General features: G+C 49.4%; 9 protein-coding genes across 9 annotated transcripts; 4 read left to right on the top strand and 5 right to left on the bottom strand.

Moving 5' to 3' along the window:
- Positions 1-143: 143 nt before the first annotated feature.
- An18g06780 (uncharacterized protein) lies at positions 144-1,108 on the top strand (the record flags this gene model as incomplete). The annotated part of the gene is made up of 2 exons (XM_001399094.3): positions 144-242; positions 305-1,108. The coding sequence occupies 2 exons, from the start codon at positions 144-146 to the stop codon at positions 1,106-1,108; spliced, it is 903 nt and encodes a 300-aa protein (XP_001399131.1).
- An 845-nt stretch (positions 1,109-1,953) lies between these two features.
- On the bottom strand, positions 1,954-2,280 carry An18g06770 (hypothetical protein; the record flags this gene model as incomplete). The annotated part of the gene is made up of 1 exon (XM_059745904.1): positions 1,954-2,280. One exon carries the CDS (start codon positions 2,278-2,280, stop codon positions 1,954-1,956), a length of 327 nt encoding a protein of 108 aa, XP_059603010.1.
- Positions 2,281-3,567: 1,287 nt separating this feature from the next.
- Positions 3,568-5,184, top strand: An18g06760 (uncharacterized protein; the record flags this gene model as incomplete). The annotated part of the gene is made up of 5 exons (XM_001399092.3): positions 3,568-3,600; positions 3,849-3,906; positions 3,981-4,055; positions 4,124-5,027; positions 5,097-5,184. 5 exons carry the CDS (start codon positions 3,568-3,570, stop codon positions 5,182-5,184), a joined length of 1,158 nt encoding a protein of 385 aa, XP_001399129.1.
- A 647-nt stretch (positions 5,185-5,831) lies between these two features.
- Positions 5,832-6,743, bottom strand: An18g06750 (uncharacterized protein; the record flags this gene model as incomplete). The annotated part of the gene is made up of 2 exons (XM_001399091.3): positions 5,832-6,648; positions 6,721-6,743. The coding sequence occupies 2 exons, from the start codon at positions 6,741-6,743 to the stop codon at positions 5,832-5,834; spliced, it is 840 nt and encodes a 279-aa protein (XP_001399128.1).
- Positions 6,744-7,051: 308 nt separating this feature from the next.
- On the top strand, positions 7,052-7,896 carry An18g06740 (uncharacterized protein; the record flags this gene model as incomplete). The annotated part of the gene is made up of 2 exons (XM_001399090.3): positions 7,052-7,121; positions 7,259-7,896. The coding sequence occupies 2 exons, from the start codon at positions 7,052-7,054 to the stop codon at positions 7,894-7,896; spliced, it is 708 nt and encodes a 235-aa protein (XP_001399127.1).
- Positions 7,897-8,632: 736 nt separating this feature from the next.
- On the bottom strand, positions 8,633-13,647 carry An18g06730 (uncharacterized protein; the record flags this gene model as incomplete). Its single annotated transcript, XM_059745903.1, has 4 exons — positions 8,633-9,297; positions 9,348-13,038; positions 13,112-13,568; positions 13,607-13,647. 4 exons carry the CDS (start codon positions 13,645-13,647, stop codon positions 8,633-8,635), a joined length of 4,854 nt encoding a protein of 1,617 aa, XP_059603009.1.
- Positions 13,648-14,127: 480 nt separating this feature from the next.
- Positions 14,128-16,188, bottom strand: An18g06720 (uncharacterized protein; the record flags this gene model as incomplete). Its single annotated transcript, XM_059745902.1, has 3 exons — positions 14,128-14,259; positions 14,314-15,533; positions 15,585-16,188. 3 exons carry the CDS (start codon positions 16,186-16,188, stop codon positions 14,128-14,130), a joined length of 1,956 nt encoding a protein of 651 aa, XP_059603008.1.
- A 559-nt stretch (positions 16,189-16,747) lies between these two features.
- Positions 16,748-17,657, top strand: An18g06710 (uncharacterized protein; the record flags this gene model as incomplete). Its single annotated transcript, XM_001399087.3, has 3 exons — positions 16,748-16,823; positions 16,884-17,530; positions 17,601-17,657. 3 exons carry the CDS (start codon positions 16,748-16,750, stop codon positions 17,655-17,657), a joined length of 780 nt encoding a protein of 259 aa, XP_001399124.1.
- A 264-nt stretch (positions 17,658-17,921) lies between these two features.
- An18g06700 (uncharacterized protein) lies at positions 17,922-18,760 on the bottom strand (the record flags this gene model as incomplete). The annotated part of the gene is made up of 2 exons (XM_001399086.3): positions 17,922-18,609; positions 18,666-18,760. The coding sequence occupies 2 exons, from the start codon at positions 18,758-18,760 to the stop codon at positions 17,922-17,924; spliced, it is 783 nt and encodes a 260-aa protein (XP_001399123.1).
- Positions 18,761-19,049: the final 289 nt, after the last annotated feature.

Raw genomic sequence — 19,049 nt, 5'->3', positions numbered from 1 at the left:
GACCTGGAGCTGTCTAGAGCTTCAATATTTGTTCCCTCCCACGGCTTTGCCACCCGCCCTTTCACTTCGAGAACACCGAGCAGGAGAAGGTCAAGCGTGCATCATACATCCTCCAATTTGCACACTCCAAGAACATAGACGATATGTCTTCATCCATATTGCATAGCTGCCCCTGCTGTGGGCAAGTTACAGATATCTCCAATGCACTTGCTGCTTTCATCGAAAACCCCTATTGTAGCCAGGTAGATACTTCATATATCTAACTTTATGATTCCATAAGCTCTCTGACCAGAGAATCATGCAGTGCGGATTGTCCGCTTCTGAAAGCGATTTGAAATTACAAAATGATCTCTCAGCACTTTTCGAAAAGCAAATGAACCTAGAGATGCCGTTATCACCCGAAGGGAGCGTGGGAGCACAGCGGCCTGCTCCCTCATCCCCAATTGTGTATAGCATCACGCAACATTACCATCATTCTGCGCATGTTGCTCAACAGAATGCTACTCGTTCCTCAGAAGGAGTTCCTCGCCGCGACCCCAATGCTGCCGTCAACGAGACACTCCGACAGCACAACGTGGACCCCTCAACACTCTCAGCCAAGCAGACGGAGCTTTTTGAACATGCCATCCCAGAACAACAATCACGCCTCATCCAGATGTGGCAGATCTCCCCAGAGCACAGCTATGCAGCAACTGGTCACGCCAGCGAAACCAGATTGCTGAACCAGGAAAGGTCGAATGTAGCCAGTGCTGTTGGCCATGCCCCGACTCCGTTGGATTGGGCAGCCACAGGTGGTGATCGTGAAATGTGCGATGTACCTGACCGGAATGAGAATGGAGATGATGGACACCTGTATGCTGAGCCATATATGGTAACTGGATATGAGGCGATAGCCCAGGAAAGGAATGGAGTCCCTGCAGCTCAGCCCGCACACCTCGTGGCTGAACCAACAACCGGATCACCATACAAGCTTTCGAGTGACCCTATTTACTATGCTCACTGTCGAAGATGGTGGGAACCTACACAGCAGAGTTCGGTAGAGTATCAATACGGTCTATTCGACGAGATGAACCGTCATTCCCATTGCGGCTTAGTGCAACCTCGTTAGATCGAGTGTACAAAGATAGCTATGGCGTTCAATCCCACTATTTTGGTAGTTATTGCCTAGATGATGTTACCATAATGACGAGCATGCGAGTTTCCGAAATGGCCAATACCAAGAAATGTTATGTTTGATAGCTTTATGTTTTCCTGGCTCAGTAGAATTGTAGGAACCAATTAGATAGTCTAGCTGATGCCGTCAAAGAATATATGTGCTTGTAGCGACTTGAACTACGGAAGAAGCCTGCCAACTATAGGCAAGCTGTAGAGGAAGAGAGAACATGTTAACAGGTTTTTGTAGTACTAGTTTTCAATAAGCAATATATGGCCATGGGGGCCCACAGGCAACTTCGTAGACATGACGAAACTATGCTCCCTCTATCTCCCAAGCCCCTTTTGTTCACCATCTCTTCCTTCTTCCTCCCCAAGTTTGAGCACCTCACCCATTCGAGGGCCACTATAGGTATTCAATCAAGGTCTGAACCGAAGGGAAAGGGCTCAAAGAGGTAGTTGTAGCTGCCAGCATCCAAAGGAGTCGGTGCGGTAGATATATTGCGGCAAAGAGTGACTAGACAGTACGCAGCACTTGGTTTGCCGGTCTTCGATTCGGCCGAGTTATAGTATGACCATTTGTAGAAGTTTTGGATTTTTTTTTCTGGATTTCAAGCCAAGCCCTTCCCAGCGACAGTATAACAGTTTCGGGAGAGAATATGACGTAGTTCAAAAGTAACATGATGAAATAATATGTAGCAAGAAGAAGATAACGAAGCCCGATTCTGATTGCTTGAGTCCTAGAAGACTGGCGACGGGCGAGAAAGAGAGGCATGGGCTTGTTGGAGGCAGTAACCCAGTCTACTGGAAGTCGGACTCGTCGATATCTGCCATAGCCTCCGCAAAGGCATCGGCAGAGCGCTTGACTTCACTGCCGGCTTCGACAGCCCGCTTGATCTTGTTGCAAGGCTGGCCAGGCAGGACACACCATCTCTGAAGGGTCTCGGGGGTGGCATCTGCAATGGCTTCAGCCAGAGCATCGGCAGACCGCTTGACTTCTCCGCTAGCATCAGCCGCACGCTTGATCATGTTGCATGGCTGGCCAGGGAGGACACACCATCTCTGCAGGGCAGCAGCCTGCACAGTAGTGGCAGCAAGAGCAGCGAGGACAAGAGAGACGAGCTTCATTTTTAAAGAAATGTGAGGGGGTTTTTGTTTTCTGAAAGTCAGATAAATTGAATTTGAGGAACGCTGTTTGAGCTTTGGCTTGTCAGTTTGTAGTTCTTCAAGATTGTCAAACATGGAGAACTAGAGCCTTTATATAGATTTTTAGAAAGCCCCAGAAAATCCGGGCCAGCTCTACCTTGCTGTACATCAATAGAACATATCGCTATTCAAGCGGGTCCAGAGCCTGAGCTAGGAAAGCAAAGGTAGGAAGCAATGACATCGTCCTTGAATAAAGCACCAATTGAACAGGACGACAACACATCAGTCAATAAAGTAGATACGGCTACTTCCACAGTGTATTGAATGACAAGGCAAGAGAAACGAGCCAGAGTTTCACTCGATATTGCCACCAATAGAGTCGAAATGATGGAATAGGGCTGTCTCCAGTTATGACTATCCGTTTGGTGTTAGCTACCAGTCTCAATAAGGAATAAAAGGAAGTAAATTGTATAGTAAGGTTGCGATAGAGACCCAAGGGTCAGCATTGAGGAAGTTTCTTTATCCACCGTCCACTATGTTCTCTACAACCTCATATTTAGTAGTATCGCAAGCTTGCCCTGCCAAATTTGGGTGTCAATAACACTCAGGCTTAAGAGGTGGTCAAAATATCAAGTTTTCGTTCTTTTGCCAATAAGACAAAGTATGACCGGATTCTGTCATCAATAAGCTATTGAATACTTTGACCTTGATAAACATGAGTGGTTGTGAACAAAGCACCCGCTCTAGTTCCGCAAATCGGATGTTTTGAGACCCTTGACGAGGACCGGCATGTGGCGGGTCAGCCGTGGTTGTTGTTCCTTAACCATTACGTACTTTCTGGAGACTTTTCCCCTATGTCATGAAGAGAGAAAAGCAAGATAAGATCATGTGGTCGTACATCCGTTCTCCCTTGTGAGAATGTAGCGTAGGTAGAAGATCATGTACGTATACTGGACTGGAACCATTTGAGTCGAATTGTTGGTCGGGGTGATGATAGATAAGATCGGCCCGCGTGAGTAGTTGGTTGTCCGACATGTTCTTGAGTGGATGCCGAGACGATCCGCCGTTTTTTCCGGTGTCTCGTGCGTGCATCGCTGGCTTTAGGTCTTTTCTCGCCGTCTCCGTTTCCGTCTTTGTCTTTCCTCCCTCTCCCTTCCTCTCTCTTTCTGATCTCCCGTCCGCACGTTTTTGGGTCCCCTCTCCTCTCTTCCTCCTTTTCGGTCCGTTCCATCTTATTGTCCCCTTTCCTCGACCCCTTTGTCTATCAAAATGTTCTCTTTGCGGACGGCGCAACCCGCGCAGGTAAGTCGATGGTTCCTTGCTTTTTGACCGATCAATTCCTTTGTCCGACCCGACTTCGCTCGCTCGATTCCTTGCCCTTACTTCCCTCCCACCGCCGCCCGCTACATCCTTTCGCCCGGCTGAATTAGAGAGAAACGCCTGGGCGCACTTGGAATACAATCTCCCACCTGCTTTGCTCAATTGCCTTTCGTTGACGATCTACGATTTTGATTATTTCCTATTCCCTCTAACGCGGTTATGCTTGGCAGTCTTTGCTCCGTCGCGTTGCGGCGCCGACTTCCTTCCGTTCCTCCATCTCGGCAAGATGTGCGTCAGCCCTTCCATTCGCATGCAGTACCGTACTGCTAGAGACACATGGTTTATTGACTCTATAACTCAAGCCTTTGCTAGCGTTCAGTCCGATATCTTCAAGCCCACTAAGTATGGCGGCAAATACACCGTCACTCTTATCCCAGGTACCTACATTCGTCTCTTTCACAACTTGATCATTTTGCTGATGCTTCGGTGATTCGCTTTCTTAAAGGTGACGGAATCGGAGCCGAGGTTGCTGAATCGGTCAAGACTATCTTCAAGGCCGACAACGTTCCCATCGAGTGGGAGCAGGTAGATGTTAGCGGTGTTGACACCGGTAACAAACACTCAGAGGAGCTTTTCAAGGAGTCCATTGCTTCTCTGCGCCGTAACAAGCTGGGTCTCAAGGGTATCCTCTTCACCCCGGTTGAGCGCTCCGGCCACCAGTCGTTCAACGTTGCTCTCCGTCAGGAGCTGGATATTTTCGCCTCTATCGTCCTCATCAAGAACATTCCCGGCTACAAGACCCGTCACGAGAATGTTGATCTTTGCATTATCCGTGAGAACACCGAGGGTGAATACTCTGGTCTCGAACACCAGTCCGTGCAGGGGGTTGTTGAGTCCCTGAAGATTATCACTCGCGCCAAATCTGAGCGCATTGCCAAGTTTGCCTTTGGTTTCGCTCTTGCCAACAACCGCAAGAAGGTTACTTGCATCCACAAGGCCAACATCATGAAGCTTGCGGATGGTCTTTTCCGTAGCACCTTCCACAAGGTCGCCGAGAACTACCCGACTTTGGAGGTTAACGACATGATTGTCGACAACGCCTCCATGCAGGCTGTTTCCCGGCCCCAGCAGTTCGACGTTATGGTTATGCCCAACCTGTACGGTGGCATTCTCTCCAACATTGGTTCTGCTCTTGTGGGTGGACCTGGTGTTGTCCCTGGTTGCAACATGGGCCGCGACGTTGCTGTGTTCGAGCCAGGCTGCCGTCACGTTGGCCTTGACATCAAGGGCAAGGACCAGGCTAACCCTAGCGCTATGATCCTTTCTGGCTCTATGCTTCTACGCCACCTGGGATTGGACGACCATGCCAACCGCATCTCCAAGGCCGTCTATGATGTGATCGGTGAGGGGTGAGTTTCAGACTTTTGTTTCAACCTTCCAGCTTGATTCAGAGCTGTCGCTAATGCGAAATTCTCTAGTAAAACGAGGACCCGCGACATGGGTGGACAGGCTACCACCCACGAGTTCACCAGGGCAGTCTTGGATAAGATGGAGGCTGCTCTGTAAATTATTACCCACTTGAAAACCGACCTCCCACCTTGCATGTGGTACCTGCTACAATTATGATGATGAGAGCTTGTATAGGCCAGTGAAATGTTTTTGTTTCTATTTGTAGACCATGTCTGGCCTTTCTAACTGTCTCTATAATCTGTACCCCCTTTCACCCCATTTGACGCAACGACGCGCGGCGTCGGACACAAAATTGTGTGCTATGGCGTGTAAAACTGTACACAAACGTTTGAATTTGGAAGCGTGCCTCTTCAATATCTTGGACGGCTCAGTAAAGAACCCAGTAGACAGACGACCACTGGGGTATCCAGTGTTTAGTAGATACGAACCCCAACGCCCTGACATTGGTGGTGATATTATCCCCTTTGGGACAGTATTGGCTCGCCCGGAGGCAAAGAAACGGCGCAAAGGAACCTCCAAATGGAGAAAACTCAAGTGGTATGCAAACGTGAAAATTATAGCCGCGTACCTGTTGCCGGGCCCCGCTCTAGCTCTCCAGCAAAGGCCGACACCGGAACGCTGGATGCTTTTCAGTGCCAAGTGACAAGCACAGGAAGATCCGCCCATATTATAACGGTCTGTACTGGGGTGAGGATGTGATGGGATTATAATAAGCACATAATGATCGCGCTGCACGAGAGGGATCAAAAAGCGGGACGTCGTTTTCTGCCGGTGTACTTTGAATTCGCCTTCACAACCTTGCCTTTCCGAGTCATCTGCTCCTTTTTTCGCAAAATCCAAGCCTTGTCACCCTTTCTCGATGATGCTTGTTTGCCACGCTCCATAGCCCGTTTCCGGGCGTCCACAACATCCACGTCGTTCATGCCATTGACAACACCGGTGATGTCACCTTGTAATCCACCCCCTCCAACGGTGAGCACGAGATAGAGTTTGCTGTTTTTTGTACCCGGGTCATCTTCCAGTATACCAGCTCCAAAGCCAGCCTTCATGGCAGCTCCACTGATCATGCTCCGCTGAGCGTCGTTCTTTGGATAAAACTGGCAAACTGCACGACCACCGCGCCGCAGACTAGCATAGAGGCCCTCAAAGAAGCGACGAAGACGGTACTCCGGACTAACATCACTAGACTCCGCATTGCAAAGCCACTGGATAGCACTGATACTAATGGCTGCATCGAAGGTTCCTGGTCGGAACGGCACACCTTGCCCGATGTCAGCAAGAAAGAGGTCGCCATCGACACCGCGCTGGAGGGCAACATCGAGCATGCTAGGCGAGATGTCCATGCCGATCCAAGTATGCGGGCCTCCGTCTTCGGGAGCCACCTGTGAAAGAATCTCGCCGGAGAGACCAGAGCCGCAGCCAAGATCAAGTATCAAAGAAGGTGATTTCAGGTCCAGGAGGTCGAGTGCCCGATGGGTCATGTCGGACTGGATGTTACGGATACGAGACGAGGTAGTATATTTTCGGGACTCATTATCATCATAGAATAGATCCGGAGGCCTTGAATTGTTGCACTTTGTCAGTGATATATTGGCCACTGGATTTCCTCGTAATCCGTCAAGGGTCACCTACAAGACATCTTCAGGACGTGACATGTTTGCGATCAAGTCCCCAAGTGTTTCGGGCGGTCAAATAAGCAGAGCAGTTCTTGGAATCTGGAAGAGGGGGAGGTCTCAACTTTTTTTTTGGGACTTACTTTCGTCGGGCGGAGTGTAGCCGCGGGGGCTTGGCATGCGGTCCGGTGGTACACCATTTTTAGTAGCCTGAGGCACCAAGTACGGTCCAGATCGGCCAACTGGTTGCTCTTGTTACATCTTGCCAACTATCCGATGCTTGATGCTACTACGCCCATGCCTATCGATTTGATCCGGTCCACAGCGCTCTCACCCTCGACTTCTGCACAATGTGGATCCTACCCTTGGTAGGGTATTTGGGGGTCATTGTCGGGTTCGCTTTCCTTACCTTAGCGATAGGTATGATATGCCCGCAATGCGCGCGATGATGATGACGACGACTGGTCTTGCTCTCGTCACCATAGACAATAGGACGAGATGCCAAGCTCACATGACTTGTGATATTATCTGTATTCATCAGGCTGACCTGTTTCTAGCCTCCGGCCTTTACTACCTCTCGGAGCTTGTGGAGGAGCATACAGTTCTTGCCCGTCGGCTGTTGTACCGGCTGATATACAGCATCATCGCCGTTCAGATCCTCCTCTACGTATTTGACCGATTTCCTTTCTCCTTGACCGCCCTCAGCATCGGCTCGCATATCGTATATGCCAGCAATCTCCGCCGGTTCCCCATAGTCAAGTTGTCCGACCCTCTCTTCATCCTGTCATGTGGGCTCGTCGGTTTGAATCATTGGCTTTGGTTTCGCCATTTTTCACAGCCATTACCTTCATCGCGCGGCGCCACAAGCTGGCGCCAGCCGTATCAGATTAATGTGGAGGATATGCCCACCTTCACGGAGGTTGCGTCTTACTTTGGACTCTGTGTCTGGCTGGTACCATTTGCGCTCTTCGTCAGCCTCAGCGCGGGCGATAATGTCTTGCCTACTATGGGCTCCGAGTATGCCACAGGTGACCGTGTGCCTACTTCGGGGTTTACCCCGGGTACGTTTTCGTCCGATGGCAAGTCCAAGAACAAGGGAATGGCCAAGGCCCTGGTGGATGGTGTGCGGGACTGGGTTAAGGATAACGGGGAATTGATGGGTTTCTGGAAAGGTGAACGGGCAAAAGGCTTCTAGAGGCGAAGTTCTTCTTTGCTCTAGTCCTTTGTACTAACTTCACCCTGTCGGATACCCTTGGCGTTCTGCTTTCGGATCAATCTCCTACACACTCTCTCAATGAATGGCTAGAGGAAAGCCTTCACGAGATATCCACTAGCAGTTACTTGTTCTGGTGGAGTTGTTATTTATACTAGCTATATGGGCTAAAGAAACAAATTAATGAGAATTTGCAGTTTAGAATGTAGCACATGCACAGGCCAAAACCAAAAGACGAAATCATCAGACGAGGGGGTATATTGTGAAGCATGCCTCCTTCCAAAAAGGATCAGGGTGTGTACAATCCAATTGTAAGTATCACAGAGGTATGCTCCGTGTCAACTCCGGACTGCAACAGGCAAGGACAGGGAAGATAGTTGAAACAGAGGGTACTCGATTATTATTAGTATTAAGAGTACCCCGTGGTCCTCAGCTAAATGTAGCAGAAGTACAATGTGGTCATTTCACATTCGTTTGGATCATCGAGCTCGGTCGTGGAAAGGAGCCATACTGCAACATATCTGAAAGTCTCAATGACAACAGGTGAATCTTGGCGCGAGGAAGGGTGATATGCAAAGAAGAAACAAGAAACATTAAGCTTGAGTCGAAGGGCTAAAGAAATTCATGATAAACACAACGCTTAATATGACGTAAGAGACCATCGGAGCACGCCATAATCGTAATTATTCACATACAAGCTGCGTCAAACTTGGAAGGGTCAGCGGAGGATAGTGATTGGCAAGTTTGAGAGAGGACCCATACCATTTTCACCATGAAGCGATGAAGAAAAGTCCTGATGATTAACTTCCATGAACAAGAGAGAGCTCTCCCTCCTCTTCGCCTTTGCCGAACGAGAGTTGTCAATGTTGGGCGACAACATCCTGTTCAAGGACGGCGAGCTTGAATGGCCCATGCTATATTCGTCCGGCCCACTTCCAGTAGAACGTTCATGACTGTTGGATACAGAGCCCTTACCGTTCTGCAGATAGTAGTCATCCATCCCGCCTGCATGTTCACCGAATGTGACTTGACCGTAACCTGGTGTGGATGCCTCCGGAGCAGCTTGACGAACGGGGTACCGGAATTCTTCATGGGAAGGAGAATAATTGACATCCCGCTCCAACGATTCAGCAGTAGCCTTGAGCACCCCATTGAAGATGTCCTCGAAGTCGGTGAGGAACATTGAGAAGACGGGTGCTGGGATGTTCAACGTAGGAGCAAAGACAATACCAACGTTTCTGATTGTCATTTTATTGACATCAGAGTTGTTTACTATAACTATCAAGAACTGAACCAATGCTCGCAGCAAGGCCAGGTTTGGCTGAGGAAGTCGATGAACAAGGTGATTGAAAGCGGCGATCTTCTTTTGTTTTTCATGAAGTTCTATAAGGGTGTGTTAGTAGCAAACTAAAGCGTGCAGTGTGAGTACTTACCGAGTACCCGCAAGAACTCTAGATGAAGCTCACGGGTTAAAACCGTGGTGGGAAGTTCACGAAGGTATTGCTTGAAAAGGGAGGCGACGGCGTGTACATCATGATACTGGTCATCTGCGAGGAAGTCCACATCACCTTCGGTATTGAACCGCTCCTTTAGAGCCTTGACAACAAGATTCGACCCGCTCAACCTAAAAATGCCTTCCTCCGACTCTGCTCCTTTAGCTCTGAGATATTCTATGCAACGATAAACAACCGCAGGTAAATCAACGTCGACTCCTTGTGGTGCACAAAACTGTACAGCTTCAGCCAACGGCAAGCCAAAAACTGGCCGAACGAACTCTCGCTTTTCCACATTGTTCTGCACCGGAGCCAGCGAGGAATCATGGCAAGCCTGGAGCTGAGTAGCAAGATCAACAGACGACCTTGTGCGAAAACCCCAGATGCTGCGTTTCTTTTCCTTAACGCTGGTAGCTGCTTTGTTGCCCCAGGCTCCTGCGTCCTGGATTATAACTCCATTGGTAGGGCCGGAGATGAGTCTAGAAGACGACTGACCATGGTCTGGGCCGGAATCTGCAGTATCGATCGGAGGTCCTGTGGAGGTTATTGGGGACTTGGGGATCTGTCGATCAAACGATGGCCCAAGTACAGGTGGTTCGGCAGGAACAGCATCATCGTAACTGAAGCCTTGAACTGCGGCATCAGCGCTTTCAGTGTCTGGATTGTCGTTTCCTTTGTCTGTCTTCTTGCCCCCGTTTGAAAACAATTTCGGTTTGGCAGGGGGATTAGTCTGTTGTTTCCAAGTTGCTGATGATTGTGATTTTGCGGGACTATTGAAGCCATCGTTCTCTGACTGACCGTCAACATATTCAAGAAGCGCATCCACCCAGGTATCCCTTTCTTCGTCACTCTCAGCACACAAAACATGGCGAACAAGAGCTGACGAGTCCTTGCGCTTGGGTTCCAAAATAAGGAACGCATGGCGATACTGGTTGTCGGAGTCCTCATCGCCGTGGGAGGGTGAGCTGTTTCGACCGCTTGCGTTCTGCGATTGCTTGCCAATTTGCGCGTTGTACAATTTGATCGTGCCAAGATGAGGGCCGCCTGGAGACTCGAAATATTTCAGCTCGGGACTATGCAAGACGAAATATCGTGCTTTCCAGCCGCCGAAATTCTTTCCTCGTTTTGTTAGATACCCCTCCTTCCTCGGTTTACCATCCGGTCCGCGTAGGATTTCGGCACCAGCTTGGTGATTCCCTCTCAGTAGACTCATCTCATCGTCTCGGGGTTCAATGGCATCGGATGTAAGGAATTCACATATGACCAACGCCGCCTTGTCGTCCATTGGGGTATCAAGGAGAGCCTCAAAGTAGGCATTCAACGCGGCACGTCTAGTGTCAACTTTGGCAGGAGAATGTCCGCTGAAAATGGACCGTTCAGGCAACTTTCCTCCAAAAGACGATAGTTGTCGAATCTGTTGATCAAGTTGAGGAAGAGCAGCAATAACCTTTTCAGTGCGCCAAAGCTCCATGTTTTCGGATCTTGAAAATATGCCCAGCGTAAATACAGGTTCTTCCTCCGATGGCCTGGAAGCCATATAGCTATTTCTGGACGGCCGAAGTCGTGATGACGAAACCTTGACATGTATTGAAGGAAGGGCATTTGGTGGCAGCAGGAGGTTTGGATATTCATCTGATACAAGACCTTGAAATATCCCGTTATTCTTCACGACTGGTTCTTGTGGGCTGTCTATTTTAACGGCCGCATCGATTGATGGAATAGGTCGATTGTGAGCATCAACTGACATGGAAGAATATACAGAACTGCTGGAGATTAGGTTAGAAGGGGTCCCTGAAGAGAAAGGATTCTGATGCTGGACAAAGCGCGGTGACAGTGCCAATCCGGAAAGATTGCTCTCAGATGACATGGGCAATGACGACAGAGCACCAGGAATTTCCCTGGGTAAGCGCGGCAAAGGAGAACCCAATGGGCGGTCTTCGGGCCTTGGGCTGACCGGCAAACCGGGACTCTTTGGGATACTGATGCTAGGAAGGTCGCCAAGTGGTCCATTGTGCCTCGTACGGGGACTGGACGCGGAAGATCCTGAATGGTCAATTGAAGGCTGTGTTTGTCGCGGGTTTGAGAGTGAATCCACAGCCGCCAAATTATTTGGATTGTTTCCTTGGCTTCCAGGGTCCTGCAGGGTCTCTTTGTCTCTGTTGAGAGCTGCCTCGCGTTCTCGATCGTCATCATCTCTCGTCCTTCTCCTCCCGCGCTCCATTGGCAACTCATCCGCAGCCAAAATATCCTCATACTCAGAGTCAGAGTCATATATATCAGGTTCTGTTGACGTATCTTTTTGGGAAAGATTCAAGGGTGCAGGCGGAGGTTTCCGGACCGGAGGTGGCACCTCCTGCTGCTTGTTCTGACCTGGTGCAGTGCTATCGACGGGAGATCTTGAATCACTCGAAGAGGTTGGACTCGCTGTCGACAATTCTCGCCGAGTATATACCAGTGATGGATTGCTTTGCGTTTCGGCTTGCCCATCATCATGAACAGTGGAATTGCCTACTGTGTACTCCTTGTCTGGCCGTAATGGCAACTGGCCGACACCAACACCAAGGCCATGTAGCGAAGCCGAATTGGGCGAATCTTGATTCTCGATAGTGGCGGACTGTAGAAGAGTGATGTCCCGAACCTGATTGTCAGAGTCTATACTATCTGAATGCCCCCCGCGATTGTGCGCCTGGGCCTTTCGGCTAGGCCCATGGCTTGTTAATGTTCCGCTGCTTTCGCTATCTCGTGATCGCAATTTTGAGTCAATAGTGGATGGTAAAGGCGGAGGGGAACTCTGCAACTCCTTAACCTTCTTTCTGTAGCGTTCCTTCTCTTTCAAGGCACGTTCGAGATCTTTATTTAAGCCTAGAATGAGTGTTCGCTGCTTATCAACCAATCGCCAGAGCTGCGAATTTTGAGAGGCTGCATGATGCTTTTCCTTCAGGAGGTGTATAATCACAGCCTCAGCCGACCCTGCGGTCGCTATCAAATTTCCAATATCGGCCTGACTTAGCGCATTGGCATCGAATGAAGATTTATGTGTCTGAGAAGCGGAAGAAATCGACGAGATGGCTGAATCAATGGAGGAGGTCCGGGGCATCATACGCTGACCCGGACGATTCCCGGAGGGCGATTGAAGAGAGTTGGCTGGTGAGGTAGGGGAAGACATCCTGGGACCTGTCTGATCTGGTACTTGCTGCGCCCGATTATCACTCATTTTACCATTCAAATCATACTGCTTGAGACTATCCCAAGTGTCTCTCACGACCGCGTCCGATCCGCTGGATGTCTGTGAATGTGTATCCGGAGAAGGGGTTTGGGTTGTCGCATATGCCGTATGATTTATCGTATAGTTGCTCTTGAATAGGGAAGGATTACTGAATGACTTTGGAGATAGCGGAGTCTGCGATGGACTGGCGCTGACTTGTCGGGGTGATGGGAATTGCACGTTTGTTTGAAGGGGAGATGGCGTAAGTTTGCGGGGGGAAGCAATGGCAGCCCCAGAACGCACAGCCTGTCCGTCAGAACGCGGGCCCAGATAATCGCGAGGAATCAAATCGCTGGATAGTGGCAATGGCGAGTGCACCGTGCTTTGGTGCTTAGTTGTAGGTAACGTGGGAAGGGTAACAGGTAGCTGGGTGATGGTGGTATTGTCACTACCTTGCCGCCGAGGCTGCGACATGGCTTGTTTAGGAGTCGGAGCTCACTCCACGCATGGGAGGGAGGCGCGAAACCAGACAACGATTGGACGCTAAACTCGGACGGTTCGACTGGGGGGTTTCAGCACCAGCGGGCCAGGGGGCCAGAGCCAACGGTTCGACGGTTCTTAGATTGATCGAACCACAAACATACCTTCCGCACATGCGAGCCTTCGCTGTGAGGACAACACCGAGAACTGACGGCATCGGGTGATTTTCTGGGAACGGGCTGGTTAAGGGAAGATATTTGAAGAAGTTCGGCAAATATGGCCTCTCATAATCAACTAAGACTAGTTGCAAGATATAAGCCGAGTGGGGAAGGGGCCAGGGGAACAGGGGAATAAGAAAAAAAAAAAGGGGGAGGGAACAGTAGAGCATAAGCAGGAAGGATTCTCCCTTCTTTTTTCCCCAATGAGAATGCAATCTGGGCCAAGATTTCTTAGTAGTGCAGGGAGCTTGTGGGTTTCTATAAGGGTAAGAGCGAGGCAGAAGATAGTATCTTACTGTGGTGAACAGCCAACTTCAGTATCCAAACTTGCAGACATAGTAAACAGTCTTGCTGCATTTACAGATGCTTGATTAAAACGGCTATGCTTTGCTATGACAACTGATTGGTTCAAATTTCCCCAGCGGCATACCCTTTAGAGATAGGCGCAGAAAAAGCATATGCCGCTAGTGGTCCTGCATGAAAAGTAAAGCCCACTTGAGAGAAGGCCTCGAGGGCACCATACTTGTTGGATTTGCTTGGCTGCCCCGTCCATCATGACCCGCCACTGAGGACAAGAAGCTGAGAATCGCGTCAGAAATGGTGGAAAACGCCCATCAGATGAGAAGAGAGGCATATAATGTGACATGAAAACACCAGAACACCTTTTCTAATGCAGCCCCCTGAGTCAAAGTACAACAAAATTCAAGGGTTGGGGTAAAGATGAGATCGCTTTTTCCCCTGTCCAACGCCTTTATCCCAGTGAAACCAAATTAACCAGCTTAACTCCCAGACACCCGTATGGTACAACTATACAATGCTATGCTATATTTCCGGCCATGCCCATAAAGATGGCCTGGGCAGCCAGTTGGAGTGACCAGAAGCCAACTTTCTTGAAACGTCGCTTTCGAGCCTGTTCATCAACCACATCTCGCGCAAACGCATCGTATACCTGCCCAGCGTTATTATTATGTTATAGATCACCTGAGCAGATATTTGAGCTTACCGCCGCTGAAAGATCATCCATCAAGCCGCTATCCCAAGTGGTCCAACTGCCATCAAAATCTCCGAGGCGTTTGACGAGGCGACAGTTCACTGGAATAAAAGTACGCCTTGAATTAATATAGGCAACAATGGGTCTAATAAGCGCATTGTTGATATATGAAAGGTCACGTGTGAAAAGAGGAACAACAGCCCTGACGTTGTTCAAGTGGAGGCGGAGATCGGTGACTAGGAACCTCCTGTCATCTTCGGCAGCGATTTCATCTGACGAGTTCACGTTGGACGTGGCTGACTCAAGATCCAGGTTAGACGAGACTGTCGCTTCTAGCCGGTCATAGAATCCGGCCATAACCTTCGCAAGGCTTTCATCATTCTCCGCCGGAAACATAATGTCGGAAACGATGTCGACCGTCCCCTCATGTATCCAAGAAAACGGGCCCTGGACTCCTCGGTTTAGATGATCAATATTCAGACCATCAATGCGTATCCTGCTATGCTTCTTCCATGGACTTGGTTTACCATCTTCTTCCCCCCCATTTTCCAGCTGTGCACCGGTAAAGCCATGAGTTTGTCGAGGATGGATTGTGAACAATGAGTTGTCGTACGACCCCGACATCATATTGGCGGACATAAAATCATAGAAGAGCCATTGTTTTCTCAGTTGAGGCAAATCACAGGAGAAAATGCTGACAGGGAAGGGCCTAAAGTTGTCTGGCTGGTACACGGTAACCAACACATCGCTCATCTTGAAAGAATCAATTTCGAAGTCACCAGGATTGTGCTCATGTCGGTAAGATTTGGGATCAAGATCGTCATCCGACCAGTGAACATATCTGCGGTCGACTACACCGCGAATTCCCCGTACCTCAACGTCACGAAGAAGTCCTTTACCGTTGATCCACTTCGTAAATGACAACGTAACATTGACTGTTTCGATCGACACATCGAATTGTGTGTAGTTGGTGTCCTCTTCTTCCGACACAGGCCGCTGCTCAGGCAGTTCAGGATTGGTTTGCTCCCCAAGGGCGGCGGCGGCGACGGCAGCAGCGGTCTTCGAAGAGCCCTTACTTACATGTCCCGTCCCTTGTCCTGGTCGCCTGGAGACAAAGACATTCTTGAAAGTGATCACGCCATCTTTCCATTTCGGAACAATTGCAGACTCGAAAACAACCTTTACGCCGGAAGACTTAGTAAGATAATTTCCGATCCAGCCAGCCAATGTTTCTATCAGGATCAGCATCGAATCAATGTCAATGAGAACCACTTCGGGCCTACCTTGGGCGAACACCGTATTAATTGCGATGATAAGCAATGAGAAGAAAGTGGTAGTACCCAAGACTACCCAAACCACATGCCCCAAGAGCACCCATGAGAAGAGAGCGGTTATTTCATCCAGGTTGAAAGGCCTGACACTTCGTATAGAGAACCACTTGAACCGGACCTTAAGTCGTGACCAGAACCCATTAGCTGCAGCCAACAATTCTTCTTTCGTAGGCCGGTGCAAGTGCGGCATATGTGGTAATCGGTCCCGGAGATGGCGGTTTAATTGCCCTTTTTGATGAACTTCAGGTAACTGCGGCTCAGAAACCTGACTTTTATCGTTGGTGGATGTCTCAGGGCTCTTACTTAGACTGTCAGGATGAGGGCGGCCGTCATTATGATTTTTAGGTTCCTTCTGTAACTCGGTCGTCCTCCGATCATCTGGGCTCGTATGAAAACCGCGCCTAATCGTAAGCCAGGAGACAATACCCAAACCCTTTCTTTCCAGTGTAGAAATCCTATGCGGCCTCAACTCCCTTAGAGGGATGGCGTATGTTGCCCCGGCTGCAGTGTGATCAGAGGCGCCATGTACAAAGCCCGCGGTAGCAGGTACTTTCATAGGCCGAGTCGGTTTTCGCGAAAGTGAGCTATATCCTTTCGCAATATGAACATTGCAAAAGCCGGCTCTGAAGTCTTCTGTATTTAATGTATAAGATAGGCACGACACGCGCCTTTCTCGCAATCCATATCCAAATAGTAATTCCGTTGTTCCCCATGAGTTGGTGTACAACCTGCGCCCGAGATAGCCAGACATGATTGCCGTCACATGCTGGACAATCTGAAAAGGCAGGTAAGCGGTAGAGGAAACTTCTCTGGTATTGATCAGAAAGCTAAAAACAGGACAAGCTATTAGATGTATAGCTGGGATGACAGGTGCATGCGTCTCAATCACCGGGCAGAAGCACGGTGCTATCTAACCAGGCGGACCGCGAATAAATTTCCATGAAATCATCCCGCCTCAACAGGAGCGGGTCCTGTTTGTACTGTTTGCATCGAAAATTCACAAATTCACACTATAACCACACATCTTTTCCATGGACCGTAAAATCTGTGATAACGGACTCCGACTCCGATTCACAGCCTAAACCGTTGAGTATTAAGATCCCACTCGGAGCAACATGCCTGCACCCACAGCTTTACGGCAAACTGCCGAAGTAGCAATGGCAGAGACGCCTGTTGCGCCTACTATGTCAGGTCAGTCCCCGCCAGCGCTTTACGGGAACCCGACTGGGTGGCCATCCTAACGTCCATTAGAGCAAGATGAGGAAATTTTGATCGACGCCCAAACGTCGGCAGATCAGGTCTCTGCAGGACTCGCGCCTGAGATTGAGCCTACTCAAGACAGCGATATGCGTATTGACGAAGAGGGACGGCCCCTCTTCACACCAGCAAAAGACACTAGCAGGGTATATCGAGTTGAAAGCAGGAAGGTTCCTGTACCACCGCATAGGATGACTCCATTGAAGGCTAGCTGGGCACGCATCTATCCCCCGCTTGTCGAACACCTCAAACTTCAAGTGCGGATGAACATCAAGAACCGAGCTGTGGAGCTACGTACGTCACGATTCACGACCGATACGGAAGCCCTGCAGAAGGGCGAGGACTTCGTCAAAGCTTTTACTCTTGGATTTGATGTCGACGACGCTATCGCACTTCTCAGATTGGATGATCTTTACATACGTTCATTCGAGATTCGGGATATCAAAGCCCTTAACGGAGAGCACCTCAGTCGTGCAATTGGACGCTGTGCTGGTAAAGATGGGCGAACAAAGTTTGCTATAGAGAACGCTACTCGGACAAGAATCGTCATTGCAGACCAGAAGATTCACTTGCTAGGCGCAGTGAAGAATGTCGACTGTGCCCAGCAGGCCATTGTTAGCTTGATTCTTGGCAGTCCACCGGTCAGTAACCTTGTGCCAATCCTTTCTATTGTCGTTTCAGAAGATGCAACATCTGCTAACTCCTCAATAGGGCAAAGTGTATGGGAACCTTCGTAAGGTGGCTTCTCGCATGAAGGAGCGTTTTTAAGAAAACGGACCGTCAGCATTATGGGAACTACGGTCAAGGGTGTCTCTGCCTCTACCAGGATTTTTTCTTTTTTCATGACATGGTATCGGCGTTAGGGGTTGTGGCACATGATTTGGATAGAGCATAATGGATATGACGACACAGAAACGAGGGAAGGATTACTCCACTGGATATTTTTTATCTATTCATATTGAGAAAATTATCGCAAGAGTATAAGACTAAATTAGGCTGGTGAAGCATCGACTAATCTGGGCTCTGGTATGCCTAATCCTTCTTCAACGGATAGTAGATCTCCTCCACCCCACTCCTGGTAATAACCATCATCTGCAAGCCATCTCCGACCTCAATATGTCTTTCGACGGCGCTGGTGAATGCATCTCGTACCAGCTGTTCAACAGTATCTCTCGGCAGTGGCTCCGCTTTCTTGGGCTCAAGGGCATGCCCTTCTCCGCTGCCCGGGATATATTGGTTTTTGAAGTTGACCTGGTTATCCAGGAACGGCATGATAAGACTTGCTGCAGACCCTGCAGCCCTGCATTGCTCTCTCTCGTACGATCCAACCGGATCGTAGCTGTACAAGGCACCCTTACCATCCTCGTCCAAGCCTGCTAAGATAGCATGCACATAGTAGGGGAAGAACCGTTTCTGGTAAAGAATCGTTGACAAGCGTTGGGCACAGGCTCTCACGGACATGGGCTTTCCGTGTTGGTATTTGTACATCTTCACCACTGCATCTAGTCGCTCTTTAAGGGCCTGGCCATCTGCTGCGAAGCCCACGACTGACAAGACGATATTGGCACCTTCACCAGACTCATCATCACCGCCAATTTTAAACACCTTGGGAACATAACGGGAGTTGATGTTGTATCCTGCAACGGATCGAGTATCTCCAGCCAGGATCGCGAAATCGGAGCCAGTAATGCCCAGGGTAGAACCGCCGTTATCCGTATAGCTGCCGATGTGAGTTAGCTTAGTCCCTATTATATAGTGAAAGACAGTGACGCATACGGATAGAAAGAGTGCTCTCTATGGGGAGCACTATTCGCATTGGAGAAGGAGTATCCGATGGCCTCGCTAAGAGGGTTGCCGGCTAGAGTCGTCATTCTTCGTAGAGTTCGATTGTTGTAGAGAGTATCGATTAGGATGAAACGATAAAAAATTCAGTATACTCTGGTCAGCTAGTAACTGAGGATGTAACGAAGGGTGTTTGTTATGTAGGAAGTTGTGGAATTGAATAGTAGCAGGTGCTCTAGCTGAGCTGTTACTGAGCATCTGACGCGATGTTGTAGCTGCCTTCTGCTTATATAATCACACCCAGCTTCCGTCATGGTCTGGGAGCTTACTGTTGCCGCGGAGTCAACTGCCGTCTCCAGGCTATCTAAAGAAATAAGA

This window comes from Aspergillus niger (genome assembly GCF_000002855.4).
Source record: "Aspergillus niger supercontig An18".
In the NCBI taxonomy this organism is placed as follows: domain Eukaryota; kingdom Fungi; phylum Ascomycota; class Eurotiomycetes; order Eurotiales; family Aspergillaceae; genus Aspergillus; species Aspergillus niger.
The sequence above is the reverse complement of the archived record's forward strand: the minus strand, read 5'-3'. Positions and strand labels throughout refer to the sequence as shown.